This window comes from Helianthus annuus, chromosome 14 (assembly GCF_002127325.2).
Source record: "Helianthus annuus cultivar XRQ/B chromosome 14, HanXRQr2.0-SUNRISE, whole genome shotgun sequence".
NCBI classification, from domain to species: Eukaryota; Viridiplantae; Streptophyta; class Magnoliopsida; order Asterales; family Asteraceae; genus Helianthus; species Helianthus annuus.
This window is the reverse complement of record NC_035446.2, coordinates 54,304,496-54,321,156: the sequence shown is the minus strand read 5'-3', so window position 1 is coordinate 54,321,156 and position 16,661 is coordinate 54,304,496. Positions and strand designations below refer to the sequence as shown.

At 41.5% G+C, this 16,661-nt stretch overlaps 1 protein-coding gene and 1 non-coding gene across 2 annotated transcripts; both read right to left on the bottom strand.

Moving 5' to 3' along the window:
• Nucleotides 1-251: 251 nt before the first annotated feature.
• On the bottom strand, nt 252-358 carry LOC118486926. The gene has a single exon (XR_004880093.1). It is a non-coding gene; the product is annotated as a small nucleolar RNA R71 (small nucleolar RNA).
• A 7,605-nt stretch (nt 359-7,963) lies between these two features.
• LOC118486480 (ribosomal protein S3, mitochondrial-like) lies at nt 7,964-14,578 on the bottom strand. Its single transcript, XM_035982958.1, has 4 exons — nt 12,965-14,578; nt 10,781-11,988; nt 9,147-9,157; nt 7,964-8,002 (listed from the first exon to the last, which is right to left on the bottom strand). Exons 1-4 carry the CDS (start codon nt 13,036-13,038, stop codon nt 7,964-7,966), a joined length of 1,332 nt encoding a protein of 443 aa, XP_035838851.1. The 5' UTR covers nt 13,039-14,578.
• Nucleotides 14,579-16,661: the final 2,083 nt, after the last annotated feature.

Genomic DNA, 16,661 nt, shown 5'->3' with positions numbered 1-16,661 from the left:
ATGCTTCAAAACTCTGCAACCTTCCATGGGCTTGCGGACGAGGATCCCCATCTACATATTACTAATTTCTTAGAAATATGTGATACCTTTCGGATCAATGGAGCATCAAATGACGCCATCAAATGTTTCCTTTTTCACTAAAAGACCGAGCAAAAGCTTGGCTTAACGCCCTCCTAGGTGGATCGGTAAACACCTGGGATGAACTAGCCCAAAAATTTCTATATAAGTATTTCCCTCCCGCTAAAACGGCTAAATTAATGACTGAAATTAATACATATTCACAAGAGGACGGGGAATCCTTATATGAAACTTGGGAAAGGTTCAAGGAGCTATTGCGAAATTGTCCTCATCACGGTCTTGCAATATGGCAACAAGTATCCACTTTCTATAATGGGTTGTTGCCACACACAAGACAAACACTTGACTCTAGCTCCGGGGGACTTTTAGGTAATCGCCGCCCGCATGAAATATATAATCAAATTGAGGAAATTGCTCAGACCAATTTCCAGTGGCACACTCCCCGAGGCAATAAATCTATTGCCTCGGGCGCCCATAAGGTTGATGAAAGCACCTCTTTACAAGCCCAAATCAAGGCCCTTTCTTCTAAAATTAAAAAGTTAGAGATGACAAACGCAGTCTCGGTTATGGCTTGTGAAAGGTGTGGTGGGCCACATGAAAATTGGAGTTGTATGAAAGAAACAGATGATCAACCAGAATCGGTAAACTACATTGATAATAGACCTAGGCCGTCGGGTCCTCCAACGGGCACCTACAACCAAGGATGGCGCAACCACCCTAACCTTGGTTGGAGAGAACCCGGCAATAGTAGTAACCAACAAAACATAAATCAACGAACAAACTTTCAACAACCAAGAAATGAGTCACAAAATTTACCTCAACAACAAGGTGGACGAGAAAGGCTTGAAGATACTATATCTCGCCTCATCTCCGACACTGAAAAGAAAAACTCGGATAGTTTCTACAATTAGAATCAAATTTTAGAAATCAACAAGCTAGTATACAAAACATCGAAAAACAAATAAATCAACTAGCTCAAAATTTCTCCGAGAAACAGCAAGGCGCGTTATCAAGTAATACCAAAACAAACCCAAAGGCACAAGTTCATCTCATCACTCTACGGAACCGTACCGTGGGAACCGCGGAAGGGCCACCGCCTACTGAGGAGATCGCATCACCGCCCCAACAAGAGAAGGTTACTCCTCCATCACCAGAGCCCACCAAGGCTCCTCCGGTTCCGTACCCCGGTCGGTTATCCGTCAAAAGACCAATGAGCAATTCGCAAAATTCGAAAGTATACTAAAACAATTGCATGTCAACATTCCTTTCATTGACGTCCTAACCCAAATGCCTAAATACTCAAAATTCATGAGGGACTTCCTCACCCATAAAAGGAAAATTGAAACATTGCAATTAGTTAACTTAGGCGAAGAATGCTCCGCCCTCGTACTCAACAGACTCCCCCAAAAGAAAATTGATCCCGGAAGCTTCAAAATTCCTTGCTCGATCGGGGACTCCCCCGTTCGTAATGCACTAGCCGACCTTGGGGCTAGCATTAACCTCATGCCCACATCAATGTTCAAAAGACTCGGCTTGGGAAAAACGAGTCCTACAAAGATGAGTATACAACTTGCTGATCGATCCGTCAAATTTTCGCAAGGTATCGCTGAAAATCTACTAGTCAAGGTTGACAATTTCGTCTACCCGGCCGACTTTGTCATACTTGATATGGAAGAAGACACCAAAGTCCCCCTCATACTAGGGAGGCCATTTCTAGCCACCGCACAAGCAGTGGTGGACATGAATGACGGAACCCTCACTTTAAAATATGGGAATAATGAAGTAAAGTTCGGGGTTGGGAAGAGAATAGAGGACGATGACCCGGTCAATTACATGAAGGTTATTGATTCGAGTTTGGATGATGCTCTCCGACGGTGCAACATGGGATGCAAAACATCCCGCTCGGAAAATATATAACCTCACCTTGGGTCTAGCCAAGGACCCTTATAAACGTGGCGCACCACGGAGGCATTCCGCGGAACTATCCTTAGTTTAGTTTAATCTTTTAGTTTTAATTTGCAGGAATAAAACACACTCAGGATGGTCAAGGATAACAAGGGAAACGAGAAACATAGCCCCATGCACGAAAACAGGGCCATCCGACAACAATTTCTTCATTACAGTAAGCTCAGCACGGGCCGTGTCCAGCCAACACGGCCCCGTGCTGAACATCCTGCAGAAAATTGCCCAGTTCAGGTAACTGGACACGGGCCGTGTTCGCTGAACACGCCCCCGTGTCCAGGCTTCTGTTTCTTTTCTTTAATTTTTGTTACTGGCACCTGAACACGGGGCCGTGTCCACACTGCCAGTAACATAAAATTTTGCTTTTAACGCAATTTTACACATTCAATCAACCTAAAAACTTATTTTTGGGACACATTGAGGACAATGTGTAATTTAAGTGTGGGGGGGGGGGATGCTAAAATCTTGAATTTTGCAAAGTCCTAATAACAAGCCTTACACAAAACTCTATTGGAACTGCTAATCACCCCAAATTTTTTCAAAAATTTTCAAATTTTTTTTTACTTGTCTAAGTTTAAGTTGGGAATTCAAAGTCTAACAAGGTTATATTTTTATAAGTTTACAACCAATAGCGTCGTGATAAAAAGAACCAACATAAGAAAATTATGAAACGGCATAACAAGCTTAGTTAAAATTTGATTATATATGCTTGATCACATAAAAACCCATTCCCACAAAAGTGAGTTTTGAGCCTTTATTGAGCATACAAATATACATCTTTACACTAAATGCTCATTTTTCTTTTTTTGTGTGAATAGCCGCTTGGTTCTTACGACTCTAGAACTTGCCATGACAATTCATTCCCGGTCCTTACCAACTTAAACCCAAGTAAGTAAATGATGGAGGCATTAGGACTAACCCCTTTTTCTTTCAACACCATTATTTTCATTTTTTTTTCACCTACCCAAAAATTCCTCCTAGTTAACCCCTTTGAGCCTAAACCTTTTCATTTCTTAACCCAAAAACCCTTTTACCCACCAAAATCCCTTTTTCATTTTTAACCCTTTATTTTAGTAACAAAGCTCGGTTTTCGTGTGACGTCCAAAAAAAAAATATAATGATGATGAAGATGGAAATAAACAAACCAAGCTCCTCAAACAAAAGCTTGTTTGAATAAATACTTCATCGAAAATAAAAAGTCACAAAAACAAAATGTTTTACGAAAACCGACGCTTTTTACGCCTTTCGCCCTTTTCTACTAACCACTAACCCAACCACCCACCTTTAGCCCAAGCCTAACCCTTCACCCAAAAAGTCCTCTTGATATTTACAAAGGTATAAAGTTAAAAAGGAGGAGGATTGATTGCTTGGCAAGCTTATGGTAGGAGTAAGTTCCATGCTGCTCTCGAGTGATTCACTGAAAATACACCTTCGGCCGAGTGTGAGTGATTTCCCCCGTGAGGTATGTGAACTTGTATATAAATGGAATTTTAAAGAGATATGTTTTGCCTTAATAAATAATTTATCTTATGAAATGTTTTTAATAAATCATGACGAATAGGATTGTAAATAAATAAAAATAAAACCTAAACGATCTTGGAAAATCCCGACACTCTATGACAACTCCAAAAACCTTCTCTTCTACCCATTCCATTTGGGAGTGAACAAAGCCACAAAGAGTTTTGCTTGAGGACAAGCAAAGATTCAAGTGTGGGGGTATTTGATGTGCACAAAATGCAACATATAAATTACATCAATAATGGCTTAAAACTAACCCTTTTTTAGTACTAATGTTGAAAAAAGTGTGCTTTTGTCTTCCTTTTGTATTTTCAGGATTAAATGAGCTCAAAATAACAAAAGAAGCAAAAAGACAGCAAAATCTAACATAATTACAAGAAAAGGAACAAAAGTGATATGCCGACCCTCCCGACAGCATCTTCCCAAGCAACACAAAGAAGTCAGAAGACTGAACACGCCCCGTGCTCAGCGAGCACGGGGCCGTGCCCAAGAAGCAGCAGAAAAGACAAACCTATAGAAGCTTCTACTGCCCACCACGGGGCCGTGCCCAGCGGACACGAGGGCGTGGTCAGAGTGCTGCAGGCGCATTTATTGTAATTGCGAATTACAATTAATGAAGAAAGAGAGTGTCAGACAGGCACGGGCTGTGCCCAGCGGACACGGGGCTGTGCCCAGCGGACACGGGGCCGTGCCCAGGCTTCTGTTCAGCCTATAAATAGGAGTGCTTGGAGCCATTTCTACTCATCCCTTGGCACACCACCTCTCTCACACTTCACCCACACCCACCACCACCATAACACCATCATCCACCACCATCATCCATTGTCCATCATAGAGTGTGTGAGTCGTCTCGGGATCCAAGAATGATCGTAAGAGTTCTTGACAATCAAAGGCCATGTTTGCCTAAGTCTCTTATATCACTTGGTGAAGACAAGTGTTTAGTGTAATACTTTTTATTTTTAATCTTTTGAACTTTTTAATTGGTTTTGTATTAATGACTTTAATTACTAGTTTCTTATTGTTGGTGCACTACATCTGTTGATTACGTCTTAATATCGAGTCTCGGTCTCGTTGCGGATCCGGTCAGACATGACATCACATGTGACATCATCTTGATGACATCACATGTGACATCATCACATGTCTAAACATTCAAAGCTATAAACGACAAAAGAATCAAAGGTTTAATATTGTGAATGGTGGCCATTTGTGTTGATTGGACCAAACAAGGGTCCAATGAGACATCACCACTAGGAGGTCCAATGAGATGGTGAGTTTGAAAGGTCCAATCAAGAGTTCACTAGAAGAAAAAGGTTCATGATAGTCAACATTATGGAGGATCGCTTATTTGGTAATCAAGGTCAGATCGCTTATACGACAAACTTGTGGAATCGCTTTTATGGCATTATCATGGACCGCTTTTACAGTTTTCGTTTGAACCGCTTTTGTGGCATGTCATTACGAGCGGTCCTAGACTAGTATATATAGGCTTCATTGTCATTTCATTTGTAACAACTTTGAGATTTCCATATCGAGGTGCTGCCGGTGTGAGAATTGCGTGTAAAAAGTGTTAAATCAATCAGTAAAGAGAATTAAGTGAAGATCTAGCTGTTTCTTCGTCAGGTACTTGTTTTCCGCACCTGTATCTGATCAAACTCCTCTGATTGACTCGTTCGGGTCAGATTCCGATCCTACAAGTGGTATCAGAGCTTCAGGAGGAGGAGTTTTATTGAGATTTGCTGGATTTCATCATTTTTTCTTCTTCTACACCTTCTTTCTTACGTCAGACCAAGATTTCACGGTCCGTTTTGGCTGATTTTTGGATATGTGGTGCGCTTATACTTGATCTAAAACCCTACCAAGTTTCAGCTCGAAACTCCAAGTCATTTAGGAGTAATCGCAGTTTTTCGGTCCGAATTCGCGTCAAATTTCAGCTTTGGATCGCTTATAGGGCACTAATGTGAACCGCTTTTTTGGTCAAAGTTTCTGGACCGCTCCAAATTTGTTGTTTAGATCGCTTATATGGACAGTGTGTGGACCGCTTATTCATACAATTGAGGATCGCTTTTATGACACATGTTGAATCGCTCATAAATCAATTATTGAACCGCTTATTGAACAACGTTTTGGTCCGCTTATTTGACATTGTTGAGGCCCGCTCATAATAAATTGTGGATCGCTTTTTAGTCAAGTTCTGGTCCGCTCAAAAGGTTTGGGGGTCGCTTATCTGTCATCTGCTCATGCAAATTTGTCGGCAATAGCATTTGTCGGCCACATCATCGTATAAAGTTGATATCACTAATAATAGTTTGACGATTTTATAAAGTTGTCAGTTAAGGCCCAATCACCTTATATTGTAAACTGGGGCAATCATTAATTGTTTGTTCATTCTTGTCAGGCCCATGTGCACCGTTAGGCAGCTCAATCAACTAACGGCTCAATCCCATTTTTGTATGCCACCGCCCCACTTGCATACATGTGACCCAATCTCATTTTTGCACCGCCCCTCTACACCGTCATTTGAATAAATGTTGATTGTTGATTGCACGGTTAGATCATCGGCCCAACAAGCCCATGTGTAGCATGTGTAGCACCAATCTCATTTGACCATTAAATTCATAGTTTGCATCGCCCATTTGTCATTTAGTATGAAGTGTGAGGTCAAATAGTGTGTATTTTTTTTGAGACACATTAAAAACTTGTCGGCCCAATAGTTAGTCATTATATGAATTTCATTTCCTATATGTTTCATTAGTTTGAAAATTCATTTGTATCACTTGTTTTGTTTGAGAGTGTTACTTGTTCACATAAGGTTTTTGGAAATCCAAGTTGTGTTTTGTGAACCAGGTGTGTTCTGTCGGCTTAAAAGCGTGTTCCAATTCGTCAAGTGTGTTTTGGTCGCGTGAAATCGTGTGGAAGGTCACATTCGCTTGAACGTTGATTCTATTTCGTACAGTTTGGAGTTCAAAAGTCTCAAAAGGCTCAGTTCATTTGAAAGTTCGTCAGTTTGTACGAAAAAGTGTCAAGTCATCTGTATTTGATCCAAGTCATCGCTGTCCGCTCTGTGTGTCAACCCTCAATCCACACAGAATTGATCATCAGTTCGAGTACCAGTTCACTCCTATTAATTGATAATACTTTAAACTGATTGTTGTTTTATTTGTGTTCGTCAGGTATTTCGAGATCGTCAGGTGAATTCGAGATCATCAAGTGATACAAGTCTGAAGCATGGATTCTGATTTTTACAACGCGTTTGCTACAACTCCTGCTAGTCCGACCGACATTGCTAAGAATATGACAATGGAAAATGAAACCGGAACGATGCAAAAACCCCCGAAACTTATGGGAATTGAAGATTATCACGGATGGAAGAAACGTTTCGAGAACTGGGTGCAAGCGAATCATTTAAAAGCTTGGGAGAGCATCGAAACTGAATATGAGAGGCCAAAGAATTCAGTGGGTCTTGATAAAATCATTTCAGAGTTCACAGAACAAGAGAGGGAAAGTTATAAAGGCGAGAAAATGATGATCAATCTGCTACAGCAAGCAGTAAAGGAAGATATATTTGTGTTGCTTCAACATGATGACAATGCGTACTCTATCTGGGAAGCTCTTAAGAAGAAGTTTGAGGGAAGTACTGAGATGTTACAGAGTAAAGCAGCTTTACTAAAGAAAGAGTTTGAATTGTTTACTTGCATGCCTGGTGAAACAACAAAGACTCTTATTGAAAGATACTGTCATCTCGTACGCACTATGACACAATTAAAGATTACAAAAACTCCAGCTGAATGGGTTGAAAAGCTTGCTGATGCGTTACCTCAACAAGAATGGGGTACATATCTGTTGGATTTAAAAAGAAATGGAGAATACTCTAGATTGTCAATTTGTCAATTCATTCAGAAGCTTGAAGAACAAATGGAGAACAATGATGTGAATAAGAAGAATCAAGAAGAAAAATCTGTTTCATCCGATGAAAGTTCAGAAGAATCAATTGCTGTTGATCAAACATCAACTGATTCTGGTTCTTCAGATGAAAGTTCCGAAAGAGCATTCGTTTTTGATCAAACATCATCTAACTCTGGTTCTTCGGATGATAGTTCTGACAAATTAGTAGAGTTTGATCAATCACCAACTGATAATAATAGTGTTAATGAGAAGATTATTGAAGCAGAAAAGGTGACTGAAGCTGAAAAAGTTGTTGAAGTTGAAAAAATCATAGAGATCGAAAAGATTGTTGAAGTCACAAAACCTTGTCTTACGTGTTTAGAGTCTTGTAAACAATGTATAGAAAAAGATGAGAGGTTTAGTGAGTTAGAAAAGTTGAAAGAACAATTGTTATTTGATGTAAAGAATTTGAAAAAGTCGTATGATGTATTGAACAGGCATGTGAATGGTCTGGAAAAGACTAACTCTGAACGAGAGAAAGCTTCGAAGATGTTGAATGCTACAATGATGACAAAGCAAAAAGAGATCAACATGTACATAGAAGAATGTGCACAGTTGAAGAAAGAGTTGGAAAATGAAGCAGCCGAGAATGAAAGAATCAGAAGATTGCTGCAAAGTTACAAAGGTTGTGACTACGTAATGGATAGAATTTATCCAACAGTGGAAGGTTTCGAGGCATTTAAAGATGAACAGCCAAAGAAGAGAACGGATACTGGTAAGAAACAGGGTGCCTGTTATAATAAGTGTCCGCCTCCGATTTGGGAAGGGTACTCGCCTAGAAAACCTAACGAGGAAGAACTAAAAAAGGCGGTCAATATTAAGCGAGAATCCGAGATAACCGATGTTTTACCGGACAATATTGACGTCACGTTCACAGCGTCCGACACAGATCATGAGTCCGAACTGATAAAACGAGTGGTCGATCAGGTGTTGGATAAGGATGAGGAGTCAGAGTCAAAGTCCGAGTCCGAAAGTTCGTGTCAGTCAGTCAGGAGTTCGAGTTCGTCTGAAAAGAGTTCTAAATCATCGGGAAAACGGGTTTACAGTAAAGAGTTTTTATTGTCAAAATCTAATTTGAATGACGAAACGTTTGAAGTTGCATATACTTTGAATGGTTCTGACAAATTATATTTTGATAAAGAGTTTCCAATAAGAGGTGTTAAATCAGAAATGATTAAAAAGGTTTTCCAACTAAAAGAAATTAATATTTCTGAAATAAAAGATGAAAATCTTATTGTAAAACCTAAATTTTACACCTCAAGAGTTCAACAACGTCTAAACAAGAAAAAAGGTTACAATTCTGGTTCGGGTTTTCAAAAGAAACCAAACCAAAATCATAGCTACAAAAAGAAAGGTCTTGGTTTTACTCCACCAGAAAATTATAAAAATGAAAAATTTTCTAAAACAAATACAAAATTTGTTTCAGGTATAAGCTCAGAAGAGGAGAAGAAGTGCTCATTCTGGAAACAATCTAATCGAGAATTTCTTGCCGAGAAGAGAAAGAATGGAGCTTACGTGAAGAAAGAAACCAGAACCTGTTTCCGATGCAATGAAGTTGGTCACATTGCATGGAACTGTCCGAAAGCGACAAACACTAAACAGGGAGTTTCTGGAAAAATGAAAGAAGTTGTTGTTGATATAACTGTACCACCAACTGAACAATTTAAAGTTTTCAAAAATTCAACATTTGAAGTTGGTGAGTGTTCGAAGAGATTTTACAGGCGTAGTGTGAAACTTGACAACCAAAAATGGGTTGTTAAGAAATCTGAGGTAAAATCTGGCGATGAGTCTGATTCCACAAAATCAGAGGAGCCACAGTTTGATGAGAGTGATGAAAACTCAGTTCCTTCAATGGATGACGAGAACTTTCCACCATTGAGGACTGAGAATTTTAAAAGAAAAGTTGGAAAGACTGAAGTCTCAAATCAGGATTATTCTGAAAAGGATAATTTTGATGTTGAGAAAGCTTTTAATGGGAATGTAAAGAAAATTTTCGGTAAAATGGTTGATAGGAAGGTGAAAGGGGTAAAAGACTTCTACGCTACAAAGAAAGCAACTTACACCCCAACAAAATCTGAATTGAAAACACCCAAGGCTGGTCAGGCTTGGGTGGACATTTTCTTTGCTTGAAAAACCTGACTTGCCGGAGATCCCAAGTTTGTAATCGTGGATCAGGAATCGGCATTATTCATGTATTTTGAGTTTGTATGAAAATTCTTAAAATTGTTAAAACTTTACAGGTTGAATGACTACGCCGGAGCTTCCAGGTTGGTAAGTGCGAAGCAGGAATCGGCATTTTGTATATACATACAAGTGGTATTGTATGGTTATTTTACAAGTGATACAGGTTGCTTAATTGCAAAATAGTGAATCAGGGACATTAAGTTGTACTTGATTTACTAACTCATGATATTACAAAGAACAAGATGATGAACCATATCCCCGATTTTAAACAAGTGGTAAATCTACAAGTGGTTTTTATCTTAACAAACTCATTTCCGGAAAAATCATTTTGATTAAAACAAACTTTAGTGTTTTGAAATCTAAATGAGAAAATGGTTTGTGATAGGGGGAGTTCAAATTGTTTATGCCTAGTGAATGGCGAATTGAGGCGATTTGATATTAGTTGTCATGTTTCTGTACAGTTTGTGTTGTTTTCTATGTTTTCAAGTGGGTCAAGAATCTAGTTATTTTCAAATTTCCTTTGAAATGTGTTTGCATTTTAGGGGGAGTAGGGAAATTTCAGAAAATCCAAAAACATTAGAAAATTTGAAAAAAGTAAAAAACATGATAAAATGAAAAATGAGTTTCGTTGTAAAAAGAGGAAATGATAGTACATCAGTGGACTGTCACAACATGCTTAAGAAATGTAAAGATAAAATGTGATAAACAATCTCACTGAGGATGTGCCAGTAGGTTTTTACACATTTAGTAGATTGTGACGAGATATAAACCTAAATTTCAAACTTGCTTGTTCTGTGGGTTAACACAAACTTGGATATATAGGTAACCCCTGAAATCTTGTTTGAAAGGTCCCTTATTCTGAGATACTAGGTCTTTATGCTCAGTGATATCTGGGGTATTATCCCGGGACTTCTGCTGTATGGAAGTACTGACCTAGTCCCCGGATAATGTTTTCCGCAAACGCTTTGAAACATAAGCGTCGCCCTCAGCAAGCTGATGAAACAATAAAATTGATAGTCGCTGCTGTTGAAATCAAAAGATCCTCTAAAGGGGACACACCGAAAAGTCGAAGCCGTCATCTCTCTGCGTATACGGAAGTATCGCATTTTTTTCACTTCGTTCAAATAAAAGTTGTACCCGTACGGAATTCTTCTGTTTCTCAGTATGATCTCTATCATCATCTCTATTCCATTTATCAATTCTCCTATCCCACCTAGGTCTATGAATTTCTCTATCAATTCCATTACCTTATCCTTAGCCATGAGGTTCCAACATTTTTTCCTGAATTTTCGTAGGAGTTGTTCCCGGGCATACTCAAAAAATTTCTTATACACCCCAACCCCGTCCCTTGGAAAGAAAAAGGTAGCACCGAAGAAAGGAAAGAGTGAGATGGTGGTTTTTGTTGTTCCCGCGAAGCGAGGATGATTCGACCAGCGAATGAAGTGGGTCAACTTTTTGTCTTCGGCCAAAAACTTTTTCTCGCTGGTCGAGCTTTCGACAAAAAAAGCGAAACATATTCTCTTATCTAAGCTTCTTCCCTGTGCATGAGCTCCCCCCATGGTAGATGGTTCAACCATGCCCGGTTCCACGAAATGATTGAGAACTACGACGGGGTCGAAATGCATTTGGTTCTTTGTCTTCAATAAGTATTGCATGACCGAATAATTCAAGGAAGGGCGCATCGCAGGGAGGGTCCTTTTAAGTGGATGACTCGTCGGGCTGTCGGAGGGGGACTTCTTTGACTTCTTTGAGAAAAAGAACTTGAATAACTTCTTTTTTCTGAAGGAGTCGTCATTTAGGAGGGCTATGTCATTTACAAGCCCGGCGTATTTCGAATGCTTGAAGGCCCCGCTGACCCGAAGTGATTTAGAAAGATTCTTCTTTATCGATGGTGATCGGTCATTGTATCCATAGCGTTGCTTCTTTTTCGGCCAAATCCTGATTTCGTTTTGCTTCTCCCGGTCGTCGAGCCTGATCGACTCGACTCTTTTCCCTGCCCCCCGGCCTCTCACTTCGTTTCGTTCTTCTTCTGTACCGTCGCTTGAATGAAGACACCCGATCGGCCCGACTTTACCAAATGCCCACCACTGGCCCTTCCCCTTTCCGGGTCTGGATTTTTCGCGTCGTTTCTGTCGTCGTGGTTGACGGGGAAGAAAGAAATGAATGAATGTTCTTTTGGGAAAATGTAGAATAATACACCTACCGAGACGAAAGCCAAAGGTGAGTCTAGTAGGTGGACGTATCGAACCGAAATAAGATCTAAGATTGACATCTTGATACACTGATTTACCATAACAATAAATAGAGTCAATGCGGGCTCCGCCATGGGAAGAGCCGCTTCTTTCTTGCTTGATAGGGGGGGCTTCCATTCACCAGCGCAGACTAAAAGTGCTCTCCGAACCGTGCTGGATAGTCACCCATCACACGACTTTCAAACCCAACCTGTGGTAGATCCCGGGTGACAAAGTAAAAGCCTTTGATCCTTTGCCCCATACTTTGAGATGCTCCTCCCCGCCGATCAAGCAACGACGCTGCTCTTAGCTTTAAGCCGCTATCGTTGGGTTCGGATAAGTCAAGTCCCTTCGGTCAGTTCGCTCAGGTGATCCTCCCTTATCTTCCCCAACGTTCAGAGTTGTTCTGGTTTGAAAAAGAAAAAAGGTCGATTTAGGCTCCTTCCCTTCCACCGCATAGCTGCGGTAGCAGGTACTACGAGCCCTCTGTCCCACGCATTTAACCGGCTCGCGTGGTTCACCGGTTCCACCGAAAACTCTCATTTGTTGAAGCGGAGCATAGTGCGCTTTAGGCGCCGAGCGAGAAAGGTCTCTTCTTTCGTTTCGGTTTATTCACTGATCTGAAACTTAGCACTTGTTTTCTTATTGATTCCAGGGGCAGCGGCGTTCTTGAATGAAGTCTATCCGAACCGAATTAGCACTTATCAGATCAAGCGAGGCCTCTCCAGCGGAGCTGGGCGCCGGGGCCCTGGCTGCACTAGCGATTGGCACATAGGGGAGTGGTTGCCCGGCTTTCTCGGCCTGGTATCCTGCACCTCGCGTTCATGATATCTACATTCAACTGTGCCCCGGAGACACGGTCGAAGCACGCCCGCCCAGTGTGCTTCTTTCACGACATGCTCTGGTCCCGGGTGTCTTCCAGTGGTCTTCTAGCGTTAGAAGAAGTCGTGTCCGTCCCGGACATCTGCAACGCCCTTCCCGCTTTACTTTTTTTAATCTGGGGTGAAGGAAAAGACTGACCCCTTCGGTGACTTTCGCGGTCGCCCTCACTGAACCGACTTGAATCTGAACTACGATTCAGATCAAGTCTTACCGAAATCGGATTTCCTTTTCGTGCCATATGCGCTTAGACTTTACTTTTTTCCCTTTTTGATTCCCGGTCCAATATTAGTTCTCGAAGATCTTCGTTTCCGTGTAGAAGAAAACTCTCCAAATTGATGACCTCCTTCAGTGATCTTACAACGAACAGGATTCCATTGTCAATTCGTACGGAGCAATCAAAGAATTCCGGCAAAATAGAAGAAGATGTGACCCAATTTTCCTGTTCAAAAGAAGATCTCTCTTCTTCTTCATTCTCAACAGGAATGCATCAACAAAACTTCCCTTCCATATAGATCGTCGTGGCATGAACTCAGAATTTATTCGCTTCGATTCCGCCCCTACTTCAATGAAAGCTAGCTCCTACTCCTCCTTCATCGTCGTTGGTCTTTTTTTACATTGTATAGTGAGAAAGCTCACCCCTGCCTTTAGACGAGATCTTATATATGATTCTCGTAAACCCTAGGAGCCTCTTTTCCTTCTGCCCAGCTCCCCGAAAACAACGTTCGACTTGCATGTGTTAAGCATATAGCTAGCGTTCCTTCTGAGCCAGGATCAAACTCTTCTTTTGACTAGACTATGAAAAAAGACGGGTTCTATTCTATCTGGTAGAGTCAACAGAATGGAGTTCCTTGTCTGTAACTCAAGAAAGTGCATCTCCTTCTCTGCCATTCCTACTTTATTGATAGCTATAACCTATTAAGAAGGTAGGTTCAGTCCAGGAGGCTAGTTTGAAATGAAACCCGGACTCGCTGAGGTTCACACACCTTTCTTTATGAAATTACACAGCAAGCTTCCAGCTTGGTACAAATACCTCTATACTCTAGAGGGGCTATGGAGAGGCGCGCAACTGTGCTTCCTCGCTTCGCCAATAAAATGATTCCTGGTTAAAGGGCGCGCTACAGGCCTACGCTTGTTCCTGCGCGAGAATTTCCGGCTTTTTGGCCGTATCTTGCTCCTTTCTTTCGCCTCAGTAGTGAGCGCTACTAGATCTGATTCAACTGAATAGGGGACTTGGATATGCTCTTGCTCCCGGCAGATATGCTGGGCGAGATAGTGAAAAAGGGGAAAGTAGAGTCCCCTATAAACGTACAGGCAACCACTGCTACCTGTGCTGCTTTGTTCGTATAAATGTGATGATCTCCTACCTCGGCTGGAACTTGCCTCTGCTTAGGGTATGAAGCCCCCAAATCTAGGCGAGGTGATGGCGGGGAACTCTCACCTTTTGTATTTCTATTATACCTCGCCCGGACAGCGGCGAATCTTAACGCGCGCTGCCCGACAACACAAAAAGAATTGCGATTTACTGAACACAGGCGCTTACTTATCACAGATTCTTTTTAGTCTTTTTCGGCACACTCGTGGAGTTCGCTCGAAGTCGTCGCGAGCTCTACGTTTGAAGCTTCAACACAGTCACTCCTTAGTAGCTCGTTGCTACAACTTCTCTTTGGCTCGCCCCTATCTCTAAAGGGGCCCTAAGCCAGCGGATCTTGCCCCCTTGTCCGGGTCGATACCATCCTATCTTCTAAGTGACAGACTTGAGCATTCATTTCTAAAGTTGCTGCTCATCTATGTAAAAATGATACTTTTCTCTCAGCCTATTTAATGCCTAAAAAAGATCTGTCTTATCTCAAGCATGTGAACCTATCCCATCTAGCAGCAGGGTGGAGAGCGAGACTGACCATTCATTCGACTATTCTAGAGCCTATTCTAACTCCACTATAAAAGAAGGTCCTACTACTTGTGTGAAATCAGTCGCTTAAGAGCTTCGGGCTAGGTTATGGACGAGAGGCTAGGTACGATTTCCGAGCGATTCAAGGAGAGAGCGATGACAGTGACTTTATCCTAGCTAAGAAAGGTAATCGATCCCAGCTTAAACTTTTTACTTGGTAAAGTATAAGGTTCTACCGAAGCAGGGAAGCTCTAGGGTTTTGCTAACCAGTGTGAAGTTGAGTTATATCTTTCCCTAGTTCATGCAAGGCTAACCTTCGGGTTTCTGCTTTCAGGCAAGTCGCTAAGTCGTCTTAATCCAGCGACGAAAACTCCTGCGCTAGGAGAAGCGCTCAATCCCGTCGCTTTGTCGCTCAGTCCGTTGCTTCTTCCTTTCCGGCTCTTTAGACCAATACCAATTCCAGGTGCGTATTCCATTCGTGCATCTGCAGTTTCCTTTTCTTTCTACTTGCTCTGTTCCAGAGTAGTCCTGACTATGATGTAGTATAGGGAATTCTAATAAAACAGAAAGAGGAGAAAGCGCCATAGTGAGAATGATAACCGCTATGTAGCCAAGTCAAAGTACTAGAAAGAGCACTATACAGATTGCTGACACTTCTTGTTACTTGACCAAATCACAACAAACAAGAAATACTAGGAGTCACATGACATTTTTCTAACTAAAGCCAAGCTAAGCTAACGGGAGGGAAAGGCCCCGAAGCAAGGCAAAAATCGAGCATCGAAGTGAGCATATAAGAAGAAGTGCTTAAAACTAAGTAAAAGGGCGACCACCTTCAACATGAATTACTTTCTGGAAGCAGGCTATGCCGCCACACCTCCCCTGTGAAAGAGGGCTACGCAGCTGATTCGGTTAATCCTAATATGCAATTTCCATCTCTTCTATAATCGACACTATGAATATCGTAAGATAAGAAAGCTGCTAGCAGAGGGTGATCGTGGATTGGTCAAGTTCCGTGTACTGATTCTCCTCGATATTGGGTTGGTGTTCCGTTAACTATCCTAAGAGTGTAGTGTGGTGGTTGGGCCTACCCATAGAGGAAGGAGTTGGTAGTAGACAAGTCATTCAGAAATGAAACTTCCATGGCGTAGATTGACCGTTCACGAATCTGTCTTGAAGAGCGAGATCATTATTGCATAGATAAGGTGCCTATCTTGACGCGGTACTTCCAGAATGCTATCAGAAAAGCAAAGAAGGGGCTGTTGTTGATACTTGTTTGATTCGAAACTGGTGAGTAGTGGTTTTCTTTTTCTTTTTTCCCTTGGTTAACAACCAAGCAAAACTCTCTATATTTATTCACTACTCCTACTCCTACAGGCTTGACAGACTTAAGGAGGTATTTTCTTTATCTCAACCAAAAATGCAAATCATGATCAATGAACTTCTTAATGCCGTGGAACCCGGATGGCAAGAGGCTTCAGCAAGAATGGAGAGTAGAGTGTAGTGCAATGAAGTGAAATGTACCGTCACCTGAAATTTCATAAGAGAAGAAAGATCGAAGCGTAGCTGTATAGTAGAAAAGTCGCGAAGCATCAATTCTCGTAGAAAAGATAAGAGAAAATGCTCCTTATTCTTTCTAGGGGGGTCGCGGAAAGAATTGGGTTCGAGTCCCAGAGCCCCTGATGTGACAAGGCGAAGCCTTGGTTAGGATAAATGTTGATTTGAATGATGAGATTTCTATCTTTTCTACGGGGGAGTGGATGAGTTCTATAGATGCTCTAGAATGGGTATTCCTCACAATTGCTCCAACAGAACGGGATTGCCCATCAGTCTTTTTTAAGACTTTACTTCGGTCCGCTTCGTTCGTTCCATGGATCTTGGACATTTTTTGTTTGTATAGTATCCCGGGGAAAGAAGAAAAAGGCACGTTGAGATTTCGAAAGGCTTTGAGAAGAGGGGCAACAGTGAAGATGCCG

Coding starts and splice junctions, on each gene's coding strand:
- LOC118486480 (XM_035982958.1), bottom strand. CDS start 13,038: ATGGCACGAAAAGGAAATCCGATTTCGGTAAGACTTGATCTGAATCGT. Junction 11,989..12,964: donor GATTCAAGTCGGTTCAGTGA/GGGCGACCGCGA, acceptor CATTGACTCTAT/TTATTGTTATGGTAAATCAG.